This window comes from Cadophora gregata (assembly GCF_030347475.1).
Source record: "Cadophora gregata isolate MNR1 chromosome Unknown scaffold_10, whole genome shotgun sequence".
Classification (NCBI taxonomy): domain Eukaryota; kingdom Fungi; phylum Ascomycota; class Leotiomycetes; order Helotiales; family Ploettnerulaceae; genus Cadophora; species Cadophora gregata.
In genome coordinates, this window is record NW_026695933.1 from 630,141 (window position 1) to 647,566 (window position 17,426).

At 47.3% G+C, this 17,426-nt stretch overlaps 6 protein-coding genes across 7 annotated transcripts; 4 read left to right on the forward strand and 2 right to left on the reverse strand.

Annotated features, from left to right (window-relative positions):
• Nucleotides 1-51: 51 nt before the first annotated feature.
• On the reverse strand, nucleotides 52-453 carry SUMO1 (Small ubiquitin- modifier 1; the record flags this gene model as incomplete). The annotated part of the gene is made up of 1 exon (XM_058494785.1): nucleotides 52-453. One exon carries the CDS (start codon nucleotides 451-453, stop codon nucleotides 52-54), a length of 402 nt encoding a protein of 133 aa, XP_058355092.1.
• Nucleotides 454-2,729: 2,276 nt separating this feature from the next.
• On the forward strand, nucleotides 2,730-4,339 carry ONS95_001584 (uncharacterized protein). Its single transcript, XM_058494786.1, has 3 exons — nucleotides 2,730-3,695; nucleotides 3,749-3,989; nucleotides 4,231-4,339. Exons 1-2 carry the CDS (start codon nucleotides 2,932-2,934, stop codon nucleotides 3,765-3,767), a joined length of 783 nt encoding a protein of 260 aa, XP_058355093.1. The 5' UTR covers nucleotides 2,730-2,931; the 3' UTR covers nucleotides 3,768-3,989; nucleotides 4,231-4,339.
• Nucleotides 4,340-4,816: 477 nt separating this feature from the next.
• Nucleotides 4,817-8,181, forward strand: ONS95_001585 (uncharacterized protein). 2 transcript variants are annotated; one of them, XM_058494787.1, is made up of 7 exons: nucleotides 4,817-5,340; nucleotides 5,390-5,797; nucleotides 5,846-5,893; nucleotides 5,946-6,081; nucleotides 6,132-6,403; nucleotides 6,451-7,099; nucleotides 7,158-8,181. In XM_058494787.1, the coding sequence occupies exons 1-7, from the start codon at nucleotides 5,096-5,098 to the stop codon at nucleotides 7,437-7,439; spliced, it is 2,040 nt and encodes a 679-aa protein (XP_058355094.1). In that variant the 5' UTR covers nucleotides 4,817-5,095; the 3' UTR covers nucleotides 7,440-8,181. The 2 variants fall into 2 exon arrangements, with proteins under 2 accessions (XP_058355094.1, XP_058355095.1); XM_058494788.1 differs by having other exon boundaries at nucleotides 4,817-5,797.
• On the reverse strand, nucleotides 7,773-11,373 carry ONS95_001586 (uncharacterized protein). The gene is made up of 6 exons (XM_058494789.1): nucleotides 10,570-11,373; nucleotides 10,415-10,510; nucleotides 9,907-10,365; nucleotides 9,711-9,859; nucleotides 8,322-9,660; nucleotides 7,773-8,265 (listed from the first exon to the last, which is right to left on the reverse strand). Exons 1-6 carry the CDS (start codon nucleotides 10,793-10,795, stop codon nucleotides 8,051-8,053), a joined length of 2,484 nt encoding a protein of 827 aa, XP_058355096.1. The 5' UTR covers nucleotides 10,796-11,373; the 3' UTR covers nucleotides 7,773-8,050.
• A 1,868-nt stretch (nucleotides 11,374-13,241) lies between these two features.
• Nucleotides 13,242-14,091, forward strand: RHO3 (Rho GTPase; the record flags this gene model as incomplete). The annotated part of the gene is made up of 4 exons (XM_058494790.1): nucleotides 13,242-13,294; nucleotides 13,404-13,454; nucleotides 13,510-13,559; nucleotides 13,622-14,091. The coding sequence occupies 4 exons, from the start codon at nucleotides 13,242-13,244 to the stop codon at nucleotides 14,089-14,091; spliced, it is 624 nt and encodes a 207-aa protein (XP_058355097.1).
• A 1,172-nt stretch (nucleotides 14,092-15,263) lies between these two features.
• Nucleotides 15,264-17,278, forward strand: ONS95_001588 (uncharacterized protein; the record flags this gene model as incomplete). The annotated part of the gene is made up of 9 exons (XM_058494791.1): nucleotides 15,264-15,394; nucleotides 15,525-15,769; nucleotides 15,998-16,074; nucleotides 16,178-16,250; nucleotides 16,304-16,333; nucleotides 16,422-16,618; nucleotides 16,695-16,911; nucleotides 16,986-17,066; nucleotides 17,133-17,278. The coding sequence occupies 9 exons, from the start codon at nucleotides 15,264-15,266 to the stop codon at nucleotides 17,276-17,278; spliced, it is 1,197 nt and encodes a 398-aa protein (XP_058355098.1).
• Nucleotides 17,279-17,426: the final 148 nt, after the last annotated feature.

A 17,426-nucleotide genomic window follows, 5' to 3' on the forward strand; every position in this document is an offset into this window, starting at 1 on the left:
GACTTTCTTGAACCGGGTCGTCGGCTTGATCTTGAATACTATCCCCTGATTTTATTGGTCCATAACCTTGATGTCGATGTGATCTCCACCCTCTGGCTTTTGATGGGGCTTTGATTCAGTTGCACCTGCCTCGTCCTGCGCACCGCCAACCTGCTCGAGCATGGCTTGGATCACATCACCATTTTCAAGATCCAGATCTTCAGGAATTTCATTGTCCTGAACGCGGGTGCCTTCAATGAGAAATCGAACAGTATTCCGGCCGAGAGATTGTCGATCGCAATAGGCGTCGAAGACTTTGCCGAACTTGGTGTGCTTCTTAATCTTGAAGAGCGTATCATTTTCTTGCTGGTCTCTTATCTTAACTTCCAGTGCTGCAATCATCTGCTCGGGCTTTGCCTCGAGGGCAGGACCGCCATTCCCAGCTAGATCTTCTGTGGTAGCTTTGTCGGACATCTTTAGGTCTTTGATGCAGGTAGGCGCACGTGGAAGTAGGGGAGTAAAGAGCAGACTGTAGAAGCAGGTGTTAGCAAGAAGTCGCGAGGTGCAATGCCGATCGTGAAGCACAAGCAACGATAGAAAGCTAAGTAAAACCTTCGAGTCTTCGAATCTGCGAACAAATGATTCTATGGGCGCAGACTTGCCTTGAAAGCACTGCGAGTCTTGAATAAGACTCGAACAAGAGGGAACTTGGGAAGGCTGCTAGGCTGCTAGGCTGCGAGGCTGGTCTTGACCGACTTTAATCGTGTCTCTGCTGGACAGAGGGCTCTGTAAGCAGCTAGTTATTGTTGATGTGGGAGCTCAGAGATGATAAAGAGTGAGTCGAACCGTATAGAATGCAAGAGAGCAGTGTTGTCCAAATTGTTTGCTATGAGGTTGCAGGAAAAGGTGATGGAAGCTGGCGAGGCTGTAATTTATGGGGTCAGCGATGAGGGAGCTTCGTCAAGCGGCAATGTACTGTATTGGTCGTCTATTCATCTGGTGTTAGCATGGCGGAAAATATCAGGAGTCATCTGAACGCTGGTCAGAGGATGTAGTCTTGTTGGTTGTCGCGCCATACGGGGTTTCTTACAACAGACACTAACTGCACTTCCTATAGATACTGTCTGCAAACAGGATATTTGAATGTATTTTCTGTCTGTATTTTTCTCAGCTGGATTCTCTGATTCTGATTGACTTCTAGAAATTTATAGTAGAAATACATTTACTATCTGTATTTCTTAGAGTTTCCTGACCAATAAAGTTAATTTCTTTCTTATCGTCTTCCCTTTTCCTCCTCTTTCTCTCTCTCTAAGGTCTCCCTCTAGGCAGGTCTCCCTCCTCCTTTGTCCGAGTGTTCCGAAAGTGTATACAGTGTCATAAGTAGTACGCGTGCGAGGTCTGTGTTCAGCTTTACGTTTTACTTGAATCATGCTAAGACCCCCTTCCTCAATGAATGTTAAAAGCGTAGAAAACTGGAGCCAGTGTGGATATACTTCAAGGGGCTTTATCCAACAGGAAGAGCTGTTTTATGCCTTGATATGCCTCTCGAACCTTCAACGGCTACTTTTGCCTTTACAACAGACTAGATTTGACTCGTGCTTTTACGTTGATAAGGCTATTTGACCACTTAGCTATAGACTTTCGAGCCTCCGCCCCATAAGTCCAGCAGTTTAACATTCATTTAGTGGGGGTGGGGGGAGGGATAGTAGAAGATTTGAGCTACCTAAACTCTCCTATCTTCCCCTGACACGCTAATTTGTCTGTATCGTTTTGTTAAGTTTATAGCGGGCTTTATCCGAATTTTGTCTGTATTTTACTACTATTAGGAATGCAGACAAAATACAGACAAAATACGCACAAGTTACAGTTGTTGTCTGCATGAAACCTTCCCCCTCCCCCACCGCGCGGTGACGCGAGATTCGGCAACGCGTCTGATAACTAGCATGGGAGCCATGAACTTTCTTTCCGAGGCGAGTAACAATTCACCCAGAGAAATCGAAGATGAAGGTTTGATAGCCCTCAGTAAAATAGGCTAAGTTGTACGTCTCCGAAAGGAATACTAAAAGGCTGTCGCAGGTTGCAGATCTATGAACCGGAGGGAGTCTAAGCGTATTTAGGATAACTTGCACCTCTCTTCTTTACTCTCTTCTTTCCTTCGATATACTTTCGCACTCCTTAGCAAAGCTTCGATTTCACCACCCACTGTCCCTCCGGGTTTCTGTATATATAAAAAGCGATCAGAGAATCTACCCTGGTGTCTTTAGTTCTCTGTTGCATAGGGATAGGGGCTTGTTTGTAGTCCTCGAGCTCGCCCCCCTTTCGCTGTCGAGAGCTCAAGGCACTAGTTCCTGCCAAACACTTGTGTGCCTTTAATCGTAGAGTTGAAAGTGAGACGAACGTAGGAGTAGCCCCGTGGACGTTTCTACAATCGTGCCGATTAAAACTCCAGAACACGTGACATACCCTGCTCTTTCGTCCAGAGGCTGGCTGCCTGTGCCCAGGCCATCGGTACCTAGTTGAGGAGTGATGCCCAAATGAACCCATCGATGTCGCAATGCAAACACTACAGTTATGATTCATGGCGTCATTCAACCTTTTACCCCTGCGATTGTGCTTGGTTCCGGATCAGCTTTATTGCCCGGCTACCTCTAGTACGACAAGCAACCAAGACCAACAAAGAGCAACAAGGAGAAAAAAATGAACAAAGATATTGTTTCTGTGGACAAACAGCTCATTGACATGTAGTTCGGCATTCTTTGCAAGCGGTGAGATGCTGATTCAATCTCTAGTAATTTGATTGTTTGAGGACAGGATCAAAACAAACCGCTTCGTAACCGAACAAACATGCGAACTGAAACACGGAATACCCACCAGACATATGATCTTCTTCAATTATAGTCTTGGAGGTACATACTCATCATCCACAAACTTCACCCATCTTTCTCTTCCACGATGGCTACTTCCAGCACCAACCAAGCACAACTCGTCACCTTCCACCAATGGGTGGCACGGAGGATCCAGTCCTTTGACTTCGCTGCCCACCCCGTCACTTCAGCAGGATGGACATGGACACTCGACAGCGACCTTGAGAGCTACGTGATCGACTACCTCGCTCACGGTAGATCAGAAGCAGAAGTAACCGAGTGTCTTAGCTTCCGAAACCTCGTCCGAGATGCTCCGTCTCCATCGAGTATGACCGCGGAACATCGAGAAGAGAGAGAGAGACGACTGCTGTATGGAAAATCCCCAGAACCGTCTGAAACTATCCAAACACTGAGTATGGTCTTAGATTCTCAAGTTACAACCGGACGGTATTGGCAAGACCGCCTACAAGACGGCGAGTTGGCAGCTGGAATTTCTCGAGACGACGTTGCACCGCTGCTTCAAGTACGAGAGTTGATAGGGCGCAACTGTTGGATCATGCTCACGCTTAACAACATGACCTTGCATCAAACCCGAGAATTAAATGCTCATATCTTGAGACAGCAAGCCATCTTGATCAGAATGCAACCGATCATCAACCAAAATAGAATGAACGAACTGGACCGGGCACTCCAACAGGCACTTCAAGATCTCGAAGCCGACTACGAAGCCCCGCCAGAGCAGTTCACGCCAGAGTTCATAGAAACGACTCGTCGACAGCTCGAAGCCATTTACAGAGAGCAGCAAGAGCAGACTGAATCGGGCATACAGGAACAGTGTGAGGCCAGTAGACAGTATGATGAGTACTTAGAACGTTTCATCCAGTCCATTGCTGACATAGGCTCAGGCCAAGACTCGTCGTCTGACGAATCCGAAGAAGAGCATTCATCTAATGAGCCCAGCACGACTCGAGCCAGAAACTCCTCACGTCATGGCAATGTCCCGGCTGCCACAATATGGAATCAAGGCGATGATCCTCTCGTGGAAGTGCTGAGCGTGTCCAGTGACGAGGATGAGGACAGCCATGTTCATTATCGACCAGACTGGCACGAGCCTGGCAGCATCCTAGGAGACATCCCTTCAAGATTGTAAGTTGATCTCTAACTTGTCAATCCGTCACCTCCTCTCTACCCCATCCTCCGATGCCATGGACTCCGCGAAGATCGACCATATTTTGGTTATTTGATATTTTCTTTTTCAATTCTTCAAGGTGCCACACAAGCCAAACAAAAAGATCCTCACCGGAGTTTACAGGCTTTGCTTTCAAGTCTTTGTACTACAGAGGAACCAAAAAATGATAATGAAAAGTGCTAATTTTTTTTAATACAGTTCCCGAAGATGAATTTAAATGCCAGTGACAATAGGGTAACGTCTTAATACTGTATAAATCCGGGCTCGATAGCCCCTTAACTGCGATTCGCCGCACAGCCTGTAAGCCCTGTAAACAGTGCCACAAATTAACCGAGAGTTCACCAGAACTCAAGGTGCCTATGTGCCACAGGTCCTGAGATGATCATATTTAGCGTGCCGCTACAGGCAGCATAGCCTGGAAAGAGGGTGCGTGACGCAGCCAAGTGGATATTTAACTCAGCCACTACTTTGAGGGTCTGACTTTTTCACAAGCAAGTGCAGGGTGCAGTCGCTTGCAAAATCGGCTTCCCCTTCGTGATCGGAACCCCATTTAAGACCAGGTGAAAAATTCCAGCGATTTCAGGGCTGCCTGCACTGGCTTAAAGTCAATGAAATGTTCTTTGTTGATTCGCCAGAGATTTTTCTGCTCATAAATTTACAAGGAATTAATTACTGACAAGGCTTTGGGGAACTTGGGCCGTGCCGTTGTGGCGGAGTGCGCTTGTTTGTTCCAGTGGCTGATACTTGCAGCTGAAGTGATGGGGCTAGATACCATCCTACTACAAGGCGGCAGCTGGCCAGGCTCTCCCATCCATGATACTTGATCTTCCCCTTCGACATGTTCAAAACACAATTTACTTCATGGAAACTTCTATGCATACCTTCTGACGACGGTAATGTCCTTTGGATGGTCCGCGGGCGACATCGCCACGGCCGTCAAAATCATATATCATCTAGTCCAAGCACTTGATAGTTGTGATGGGGCAGCTGGTGACTACCGCGAGGCTGTATCCTTCCTTCGAGACCTGAAGCGGACCCTCGAGCCTCTCCAAACATTCACAGTATGGAATGCCTACCCGGCATAATTAGAGAACAGGTTGGATATATCCAGGAGCCTGTTCAGCAATTTCTGGCACATGTCTTGAAATACGAGCCTAGTTTGGGTGTGGGGGCAGCGGAAGGGCATCATCGACATTTGTTGCGGAAGTTGCAATGGTTTATCTTCATGTCGAAGAAGGTGCTGAGCTTGAAGATGAAGATTGAATCGCATATGCGAGTTATCGACACGCTGATGCAACGTTTGACTCTGTATATCGACTCTTCAGTACTTTAGAGCCACAGCTGACTTTGACATTAGAGATGTGGTATGGACAACGCAGCAGAATCTCCCAGAAAGTCTGCGCTCCACATTCCAAGAGACCCTACGCCCCGAACTCATGTCCATTCTCCGCGAACATCTTCCGCCACTGAGGTCCACGCTGCTCGAGGACTATCAAGAAATGCAAACCGCAAGTCACGACGCTTTAGACACAAGGTTGTCAGAACTCGTTGGAGGGTTGGCTTTGGGTATGGACGAGATCAAGCAGCAGATCAGCAGCTCCAATTTCATGCAGCAACGCATAGAGTCCTGCGTGCGAGGCGATAGTCCAGGAGCCAAGCAGAAAGTTCTCGATGCTCAAGGCGGGCAACTCGAGATCGCAGGGAGTTTAAAAGTCTCCAATCAAAGTTCAAATGCAATTGTGGTGCGAGATTCTTTAAGAGAAATGTAAGTCCGTTGAGCTCAATCGATGATTATTTCTGTTAATTGTGATAGCTACTACCTCGTCTTTTTATACTTAGGCTATTTTTTGAAAAATTTATTGTAAGTGTGCTCGTCGCCGTGAATCTTCTCTTGGCTGCTAATCTTTGTCCAGTCTTGTCTTGTCACGCATGGCCCAACCATCGCGAGCTTTGATGCCGCATTTATTAGCCAAGTATAACATATCATTTCTTGACGCAATCGGACGACCAGCACGTGTTCTACCATACGAGTATTTCGGCTCCTTCAAGGTATGATCGATCGGTCTCCTTCCAGCCACGCGCTCATTTAAGATACATAGGTCTTACAAGCATTCATTCAACATGAATTCAGAGACCTCCCAGGCTCGACATGGGTTGATCAAGGCAGATATTTGGTATTGAGTCTTACTAATAATCAAGTGCTGAGTGAGAGTACTTGGGGTGGCTCTGTCGTTCCCGGTAGCATGGTTGCAATGTCTATGCTTCTGCAACAACGCCTCAAGCCCTCTAATAACTTGAATGAGCAACAATGCCCGGAAAACACTTGCACTGGGACATGGCCAAGGTCACGAGATCAATCATGGGCAACCTGGTAGGTCATTGCTGGATCCTGACAGCCTCAACTCACTGATCCAATAGTCCTGTATGCCAGAAAGAGGTGTTCATTTCCGTCTTGTCGAGTGTTGACGTCCAAATGCGAAACACCAGTGATCATTCCGATTCTTTTAATGATTCCTCTTTCGGACCACGACCATCCAATAACGTGCTCCAACCACAACAGAGGACGACGAATGATTTTGAAGCTGGGCGGCTTGACGAGAATTATTACCCCGACGATGATATTTCTATCTTCAAGAGAATCGTACAACAGTTCGAATCAGAGATTTCCAGCCCTCCTGTAGAGCGTCCTCCTCCGGTTCAGACCAGAACTCCTCTCAGCGTCCACAAGTTCCCCACCTTCTTGAGGGTATTCTATCCCTTTCACACGGCCCAAATGGTGACCAACAGCACAACAACACGCCTTCTGCCAGCGATGGCAGGAGAGCTATTACTTTTGCACTCAATATCCACCACTGGCTGGGCCGACGCCACATCGCTTGGATCAGGAGTCAGGGGCTGGTTTCCGACGAATTATAGCGTCGAATATCATCCTGACGAGATGAAGGCGTTACTGCAAGCTCTACTCGACTTATGGGATTTCGCACGCACATACAACAGTAACCAACAGGTCGTGCGTCTTCTCAGTGGGGTAAACCGGAAAATCATCGCAGGTGTGCGGTCGCTACTGGTATGTTCGCGCGCGAAGCCAAGGTATTACTTCTGCTTTGTTCTAACGGGTGCGATAGTTAAGTACCAATTGTGAGACACGGCAATCAGATCTTGTAATGAGTGACCAGGGAATTCGAATTTGTCGCAAGAGGGTGCTAGCCCATTTGTCGCGATTGGTGAACCACGCGCAAGGTCTTGAATCGATACTGCAAATGTCTCATCCAAATGATATAAATGAGGAAGATGTTAACACTAGTATTGATGAGTTTATCTTGAAGGGGTTTAAGCTCATTAAATTCGGTACTCGATTCTTGGACGTCGTGGAAGAGGTTGTGGGGTCACGAATCCAGACTATCTAAGAAGCTCACCTTTGTGTGCCTTGTGCTTGGAATACTGAAATTAGCGGTAGTTGCAAATATTCAGAACGGGTATGAAGGGCTTATGAATGCTGGAAAGTCAATTGATTGATGATTAGAGATGATCTGGCAAGAAAATTAAAGCGAACAGTTTACACATAAATTTAGCACTACGACTTCATTCACCGAATTGCAAGTATCTTACAAGAACCCGAGGAAATCAATGAGAATAGTTCTCGGGACCGATAATAATTACAGTACTTGAGCAAAATATAGCAAGAGAGACAGAAATTTTAGCTCTTTAACATAAGACTTTGCAAGCTCCGAGATGGGGACCCCATGTTCCGGAACAGCGTCAGGAGCTCAATAGAATACTAGATTGTAGAACTACCCTACACATGACGTAAAGCTTGATCATGCATTAAAGATGATAGAGCAGTGTGTCAACCATCGAAATCGTTCAACACGCAAGAAGATGGCCGCCATACCCGTCGGATAATTGTAGATCTGAAAATCCTAAACGATTTGAAGACGATTTCTCTAAATGCTTCCATCTCATATTCCAAACTTTCCAATCGCAAACAGATCCTCACCCATTCAACCCATGCCCCCAATTAGCCGCTTTTGAACAGTGCGATGGTATCAGGGTACACATTCCCATTATCACTGAAGTTTGCCAAGTTCACACCATTTTTCGTTACCATTTGTAGACTTCCGATAGTATTGAGATTATAGACATTAACGTTCTTGCTGGTCGAGCCTTCGATGCTGAAGATACGAGTCTGGCAACTGCCGCCGTTTCCTGGCGGTTTGACAGGGTTGGAGCATGCTGGTGTAAGTCAGCTCAAACACCTCGAGCGTATTCATAGGAAAATGGGAACTTACAAACACTGTAGTTGTTGAAGAAACTGTACAGTCCAGCGCCATAAATCAGTACGCTTTGGCTGGAGAGAACTCGGAGCCCCCATCCAGCTGCACAGTTGCCACTAACGCCTACACAGGAAGTGGCAAAGTCGGGATCATTCCATCTAGGTACAACAGGCGTAGCTACACCTGCTTTGGGTACAGGCTGCCAGTATGCAGTCTCAGTCTGGATTTGTCCGGCGTAGATGTTCTTGGTGTTAACGAATTGGTACTGGTAGAGATCATGATGTTCCACACTGGTCCCCACCATCCAGATTGATCCGACTGTTGATGCGCAGTAGAGACCTCTGCCGGTATATATCGTGATTCGGTTGAGCTTTGGATCCTCGACATCGTGGTCGGCTGTCCAGAACCAGGTGTTTTCCATGTAAAGGTATGAAGCCGAAGGGGCAATGTACATGCTCATGAACGCCGCAATACAATTTGGATTGACTGCTGCTGACGTCGGTGTTGTTGGACATTGGGCCAGCTGAAGATCGGAACCTGCGAAGCCACCAATTCGAGTGTGGACATCCCACATTCCAGAGGGAGATCCAGCGGTAGAGGCGAGGTTCCATTGAATGAGAATTGCACCTGCTGTTGCGCCCTGGGTGGAGACGATCATATCAGACCATTCAATAGTACCTGATTGCCCAGGGGTTCCAACAGATACCACAGGTTGTGGCGATGTAATGTCCGAAAAGAATGGACCAGCTCCGAGGATCGTGGAGTATGCTTCACCAACGATCTTTGCTCCAAGCGGGATAAACACTGTAGATGTCACACGATATATCCCATAGTCGAAGAACACCACCAGCTTTGCAGCTGTGGCGTATGTTAGTAGTCTGTTGATCACGGCTGTGTCGTCCGTTACTCCATCGCCTTTGGCTCCAGCTGCTCGCACACTAACAAATTGAGACAGAGGCAGCGCTTGGTATTGTGGTTTCGATCGTGCGTAGTACTTGCCGTTGATGGTGAGCGATGAAGGTCGTGTAAAAGGTGACATGGCTCGCTGAAAGTTGGTTGGCCCATTTGGGGAATACGAATGCCCCTGGCCCCAACCTCCGATCGTGGTTGTGCCTCCTGACAACAATGGTCCCGTAGATCCTTGCACTGCAACACCAACATTATTGATAGTAACCTTTTCGATAATCAAACTTCCAGCCGTAAGTGGCATTGATGTAGCATCATGAGCGGTAGATATGGCGATTTTGGTGTTCGTGAATGTGCTGTCGATGATGGTCACAGAACCAACACTTTGACCAGTGCGTCCACCCGAAGCCATGTTGATCCCTGTTGTGCAATTTGTGACACTGATGCCCTAGAAATGAATTAGAAGGCTACAAAAAACAAATCCGAGAGCCAAATTACTTGATAAGTCCAACCCCAATCCCAGATCTGGCTGATTGCTGTGACGGCATTATAGAATGTGAGATTTCTGACTGTGAACTGTTGATTACCAAAAACGGCTGCGTTCAGTCCGCCATAAAAGACCAAATCATTCATGAATCCACCAGAGCCTGTACTCATCAGCACGGAAATCTTTGGGGAAGATACGCTAGCATACCATCCTCAATGAAAAGTCCTTGATGTTGGGTCCCAGGAGCATCACTCATTTTGAACACACAATTCTGCAGACTAGTGGCTTGCGATGTTGGCCAATGGAGACCTGTTGCTGACTGCCCAGCGGGAATAGCCGTCGTATCAAAGACGATGTTTCTGATTTGCCTGAAAAACACGTTCGTTGCACCATATGACAACACTCCGCCAGCAGCATATGGGTTGCCATCGATGAGACCAAATCCGTTGAACTTTGGCGTAGCTTTCAAGACTGGAAGACTGTTAGGGTTTCCAATGATTTGTGTGAAGTAATAGTCGATGATCGACGCTGATATTAAATAAGTCCCAGAAGGAAAGTACACAATTGAGGGAGTGGTGGTTGTTGATTGACACGTTCCAGGTGCACATCGGGTCCCGAACTTCATTGCATTGTTGATGGCGGCAGTGTCATCAGTCCTACCGTCCCCTTTTGCGAAGTCAGTATTGAAGCCCCAATACTCTTGTTTCTTACATACCCTTGGCTCCAAAATCTTTGACATTTCGAAATACTTGGTAGTTTGCTGGATCGGGACTGAAAGGCGAAAGTCCTTGATGCTTGATCTGCTCCAGCCCTAAACATTTGTCAGTCTGGTTTGCAAAATTATGATCATTTCTGCTAAGCACTGCGTACAATATGGTATGCTGGTAGATGATGATGTAGCAGCTGAAGCCGTCCTCGAGGTTGAAGATGTTTTCAGGGTAGTCGATGAGCCCCCAACTGATAGAGAGCTCGAGACTGTTGGCGGCAGAGATGAGGTTAGCGACGAGGCTGGGGATGGAGTTCCGGATGAACTAGTCGTTGCTGCGAAAGCTTGATTTGAACCCAAAAGGGCGAAGACCAACAGAATGAAATTCATATTGCTCCCAATGCTACACAGTTACGCAAGTCTGTGATGACTTTGAAAGAACGTGACGCGACAGATGCCGTAAATAATTAGATCGCGAACATCAATAAACAAAAGGGTAAGAAGAGAAAGAATTGAATAAGCAGATAGAAAGAATAGAAAACATAGAGAATATCATAAGTACATCATCAAATATCGATATGTGAGCCGCGGTCATCAATACTTTGCCGAGACAACGCATCCCTTCAGGGCAAACGCCACGTCCAGAAGCAGCGAAGTGACTAGGAATATTACATTAGCCTATGCGCGAGATCAATCGATGGCTGGCTGACGGCAAGCTTGGAAGAAGCTTGGTGCGACCAAAGATGACAGAATTTTGGTAGGTTAAGCTGGTTCTGGGGATGATATTAATTAGCGTAGCACAAGTGTGATACAGGTGGGCCTAGGTCCGGATAAACGAAGACAAAGATTCAAATATCTTGTCCCGTGATTGGTCTGCATCCTCGGATAGAAATAAGGAATATCGATACTGGATCAACAACGTTAGACAAGAGCGAGTTGTGACAGTGATTGTGAGACGAATATCAATGTTGTTAGGACGAAGGTTTACATTCATGTTAGGTAGACACAGAAAATAGAAAATCACAGCACATGAGGCACACCATCATGTGATCAGACATCCAACGACTCACACCTACGCGAAAGAACCTGCCAATTACGAGAGGGCTCTTGCCCAAGTCTTCATCATAGATTTATACTTACGTATTATTGAATGACCTTCTCTCTGATTCATAAAAGTGTGGTTACGATCCCCAGAATAATGAAGCCTTGTCGGCGCCCATGGAATAGGCCGAAGCTGGCTTCATCAACAGTTTCAATGCGTAACATTTTTGTCGGCAAGCCAAAGTTCCATTCAAATATTGTCTCGTTGCTATATTTTGCTGATTCGGGGTAGGATCTTCCTCCTCACGTTGGATACGTGTCTCTACTTGGAGTTTTCTCCAAAGTCTTGCAACCACTTTAAGCAACTGTGTAGGAAGTTCTTTGAACATGCTACCTAACGCCTATGGAGTTCCCTGGCGGTCCCCGGCAATCCTCATAATTTAATTACGAAGGATGACATTAATGGGTTTGTTTACATTAGTATGTCCTTCCTCGCTTGCTGGTGTGGCGAGGCAGGCTGAACAAGGTCATACCGCATTCTTTGTTCGCGTCCTCTTAATTGTTTCAGCAACACGTTAAATTTCCTTTGCCGCGGGGCATCGCTTAATCTTGGCCTGTGTAGAATGTCGGTTGAGATTAGATATCAAAAAGCGTCTCACTGCTAGCTATCAAGAAAAGTCCAAGTGTCGGCCTGGCACGTCCATTTTCAGTGGGGTACTTCTTGAATATGCAAAACCCTTAGTATCACCACCAGCATCACCACTTGATGGTTTGAGCCGCTCCGGGCTGACCAGTGGGCAGAATTACTATCTGTCTTTTCCGACTTCTTCCTGTCATCAATCCCCTTTCCTGTGCATACCTAGGAGATGGAGCTTTGAAGCTTATGCGGAGAGAAAAAGTCAATAATCCTCCTTGGCCTACTGAACGAACCTCTAAACTGGATGGAGCGATGTGCTATCCATGCAGCGATCTTCCAGACACATTCTGCAGCCAATTAATGGCTTGCATACTTCGGTACAATTATGGCATAAACCATGTCTATATCAGGAGGGAGAGAACGTCAGTGTCAGTCTGAGGGTTGCGGGCTGGACCGTTGAGGACAGACGGGGTAGTGAAACGAATCGGCGGCTTGGGGTCAAGAAGAGGGGAATAGCGAGGCACGGGGAAAAAGGAAGTAAAACTTGGTCGGGGGACAATAAATGAGGATATACTTCGAAGAAAGTACTCAATTCGAATCGCATCCTGTATGGTGGATGTGTTAGATGAGAAATTAAGATTGTCCCCAATCATTCTACCTATGTAGTTAAGTCTGGTGGGTTTTCACCAGCAGCAATCTCGCCTCGGCTCTCCGCTTGGCAGTGCAGTTATCTCATCAACACGGGCCACCCCGACTGAACCAGAACCTCCGCCGATTCAGTGATACTGTAGTTGATCCCTCAGCTTGCGCCTCACCAAGCCAACCAAGTATCCCGATCCCGACAAGCCAGACCATCATCATCATCATCATCTTCACTCATTAATCTGGTTTGCGGCTTCACTCAATTCCACCACAGGATCTTGCCAGCTCTCGCATTTCACTCGGATTCCATCTCACGACCTAGATACTTGCAGACGTCAGCATAGTCGTCGCCTGCAACCAGCCCAGCCACAATCGACCATACGACATCAGGCTTGTGCTACCCAACACATTCCTCTTTCAGCTGAGCGCATATTACCCACCGATATACTTTCACATTCTTCGGGAAAAGCGACCACAAAGTCTGCGACTACGCCGGGACGATAGCGAGTAGACAAGATGCCGTGCGGACTCGGAGGAAACAAGACTACCCAGAGGAAACTGGTGTTATTGTACGTTTGGCCCTGCAGGATGGAGGCATCCATGCGCCGGGATCGAGAAACAATGGGCAATCGAGAGGAGGGACAATGTAATCGGGGGAAAAGCTGACAGTTGATACAGAGGTGATGGCGCGTGCGGCAAGACTTCGTTGCTGAATGTCTTCACCAGAGGGTACGGAAGCATTCTAGTTGTTGAGATTGGGAACAGGCGGTTAACTATGGCACAGGTATTTCCCTACAGTCTACGAGCCTACGGTGTTCGAAAACTATGTCCACGGTAAGCACCATTGCGCATACCCCTCAATTGACAGTGGGCGGGCAAGTCTAATCCAGCAATAGATATCTTCGTGGACAATGTTCATATCGAACTCTCCCTCTGGGATACAGCCGGCCAAGAAGAATTCGACCGCCTCCGATCCCTCTCCTACGACGATACCCACGCAATCATGCTCTGCTTCTCTGTCGACAGCAAAGACTCCCTCGAGAACGTCGAGTCGAAATGGGTGGGGGAGATTGCCGAGAATTGCCAGGGCGTGAAACTCGTCCTCGTTGCTCTGAAGTGCGATCTCCGCGAACAGAACGCCGATGACGAAGCGCCGGCCGAGGGCGGACAAGTGAGGGAGAAGAAGGATATGATTGATTATAACCAGGGATTGGAGGTCGCGAGGCGGATAAACGCCTTGAGATATCTGGAGTGCTCGGCAATGCGCAATCGAGGGGTCAATGAGGCGTTTACGGAGGCAGCTAGAGTGGCATTGAGTGTGAAGCCAAATGGAGGGAAGGATGACTCCAAGTGTAATGTTATGTAAGGGGGCGGATGTGATGGAGTTGGCGTTGGTGGCACAAGCGGTCTTTTTCCTGATAGTGCGCAGTTGCGCACAGTACATATTTCTTTTGTAATGCTGGCGGTTATGGGGTAAGGAAAATTGGACGGAAGGGTACGTCGATCAAACTCTCGATATACCTACAATCAACTATGGACCCTTTCGCCATATGCGGCCCCATACCCAGCACCTTCGAACCTCGAACTCATCAAAGCTCGACTCGGAATATACCCACTTTCATTCGATTCGATCGCCATGCGTTCAGCACAGCGTACGCCGATGTTTTTCATACTTTCTATCAACCATTACCGTTTCGATCAACACCAATCGCAATCGCAATTGCAATTCTTTATCGCCTGGCTTCACTTCTGCACATACACTAAAACAACAACCATTACGGACGGAGGGGACGGGGGGCGTCTGGATATAATGCAATACATTTTTCTTCATCTTGATATGGCTAGGGAACGCTGCTTATTTGTCTGGTTGCTTCTATTGGTTGGTGCTCGGTTGCTGTTGCTGTTGCTGTTGCCATGCATGGTGACTCCAGGGGAGGCTCCTGGCCGATGGAGGGTGTACGGTGTGTCATATGGAGAGATGGCTGTACTGTACTTGTTCAAATGCACAAAGACATCCAAACCAGGGCAAATTGAACAGGGGAGATCTCAAATCTTGAATTCATTACGAGGACCCGTGTCAATTGGCTTTAAGGACGTCAACCCCTCGAATCAGCTTGAAGCAAGTGCTCCAAGATTTCTATCTTAGTCTTCCCAGTATCACAGGATGACATACAGAATCATCGGTCTTTAAGTATCTGTACCATGCAAATATTCGGACGTAGTCGTGCTTTCTATCTTTCATTGGAGTTAGATCAAGTGGACATCCTCCAGCCTTCAGCCTCGGGATGAATGGAACGCGGGGTAGCACTAGACAGGTGTGGATGCGGGGGGGATCTAAGTAAACACCTCACATTCTAAGAAGGACATTAAGCTTGAATCTCCCTTGTTACATTGCATACTATCCATACCTCTGATCGTTTTTGCATTCTTCTTTCTCTGATTCCCTTCCCTGACGAGTGTAATCAGTCCTCAAACATTAATCACTTACCATCCTCTCGACCAGAGAGTCTTGTGTAACAGACAACGAAAACAGCAAGAATGGCAGGAATTGAGAAATACACTATTAATGTCCCGGATGCTAAACTCCAGAAATTGAAGAAGAAGCTGGAATTGGCTGATCTGCCGGAATATGAAATTGAAGGCGCAGGATGGAAATACGGCGTCCCAGCGTACGTCTCTCCTCCTTCTAGTACCTGTTCCCTCACCTTTCCTGCTTCTATCCCTTTCGATCTCGGCGCTCTTGTCTCATCCTTTCCGTCCACCCACTACTGAAGCCCAAGTCCATCTGACGTCTCCTAGATCCGAAACCAAACGTCTCGTCTCGCACTGGCTCAACTCTTACTCCTGGCGGGACCAAGAAGCAGCACTGAACAAACTCCCACACTTCAAGACGAAAATTGAAGTCGAGGGGTTTGGCGAGCTGGGTATCCATTTCTTGCATCAAGTTAGCGAGGAGAGGAAGGAGAGTGCGGTACCGTTGTTGTTTGTGCATGGCTGGCCGGGGAGCTTTATTGAGGTGACGAAGATGTTGGGGAGTTTGAGAGGTGAGTCGACTTTGTCTCTTTTTATTTAATCGAGTGTTTTGTGTTTTGCTTTTCTCAAGGTTTGGGGGTATGGACTGGGGTCACAGACTTGAGAGATTAAGGGATTTGAGGTCAGGGGCGAGGGAGGACGGGAGGAAAGAAAGGTTCTGTAAATGAGACTGAGCGATATAGAAACTCTGAAATTTGGGTTCAGAATTTGAAGTTAGAGAACTAGCTAACTATGCGTAGGTGGTGATGGCAAGCCAGCTTTCAACGTCGTAGCACCAAGTCTGCCAAACTACACCTTCAGTGATGGAGTAAGAAAGGTATGTATTAGTATTCCCTCAACTACACAACTCAAAGCTTCGAGAGACAAAATTTTGCGGAGAAGGAGAGCAGAAAGGAAGAAATGATACTGACAGGATTTAGCCTGGCTTTGAACTCAAGCAGTATGCCGAAACATGCCATAAGCTCATGTTGAAGTTGGGGTACAAACAATATGGTATCTCATCCTTGTCCGTGTACTCACAACTGGTGTCAGCTAACACTGAACAGTGGTTCAAGGCGGCGATTGGGGCCATCTGAGTAAGGCTACCTTCCCCTTCCCAATCCCCCCACACTCGAATCTCGCTGGCATCACAGGTCCAGCTCCAACACTAACACGCCACAACAGTCAACAGAGCACTCTCCCACCTCTATCCCGAATCTTGTAAAGCCATGCACACGAACTGGATCTTTGCTTCGCCTCCAGCATGGACAGCCGAGAACCCAGAGCCAGAGTATTCTGATCGAGAGAAAGCTGCGTTGGGAAGAGCGCAGGATTGGTGGGCTGGTGATGGAAGAGGGTATCTGGCTATTCAGAGTACGAAGGTTCGTCGCCCCTATCATCTTGAACTATACGATGTCTCAATTTGAAGAGAAATTCTGATACACGATGAGAATACAGCCAGCAACCATTGCAGCCGCACACCGCGACCCGGTCGCCCTCCTAACCTGGATCTACGAGAAGCTCGTAAGCTGGTCTGACCAATATCCTTGGACAGACGACGAGGTTCTCACGTGGGTGAGCTTGTATTATTTCAGTGATGCGGGACCGGAAGCGAGTAGTTATCACTATTATGAGGCTCTGCATGGGAGCGTGATTACGGTGCCTATTATTCAGTGTGAGTGTGCTCTTGTTGTTCAGCTTTTGGATGTAGGAATGGGAATGAGTATGGAGGAGAACTGATGACAACAGCTTTTATCAACGTCCCTCTTGGAATTGCCGATTTTCCTGTTGAGATCTCGAATGCGCCAAAGGCGTGGTGGGGAACTTTAGGTACGTTACACATCTCGCTCTCTAACCTTTTCTTCGTCTACATGGAGTACTAATAATTTGACGCAGGACCCGTCGTATTCTCCAAGTCTTACGACAAAGGAGGGCATTTCGCAGGTTGGGAACGACCACAGGATGTGGCGGATGGCTTGTGTGAGATGTTTGGGAAGGGAGGTGGAGCGTATGGGGTCGTTGAGGGAAGGAGTGGATATTGATAGATTGGGCAGTCTTTCGGAAAGGGATTTTACAGACTGGGATCTTTGCCAGTTCATGTTAAGTCTTCTGATATTTGTAGTTTTCCATGTAATTCAATTCAGTTGAGCAGTAATGCTGATTTGTCTATTCCGCCATGTCGATCACATG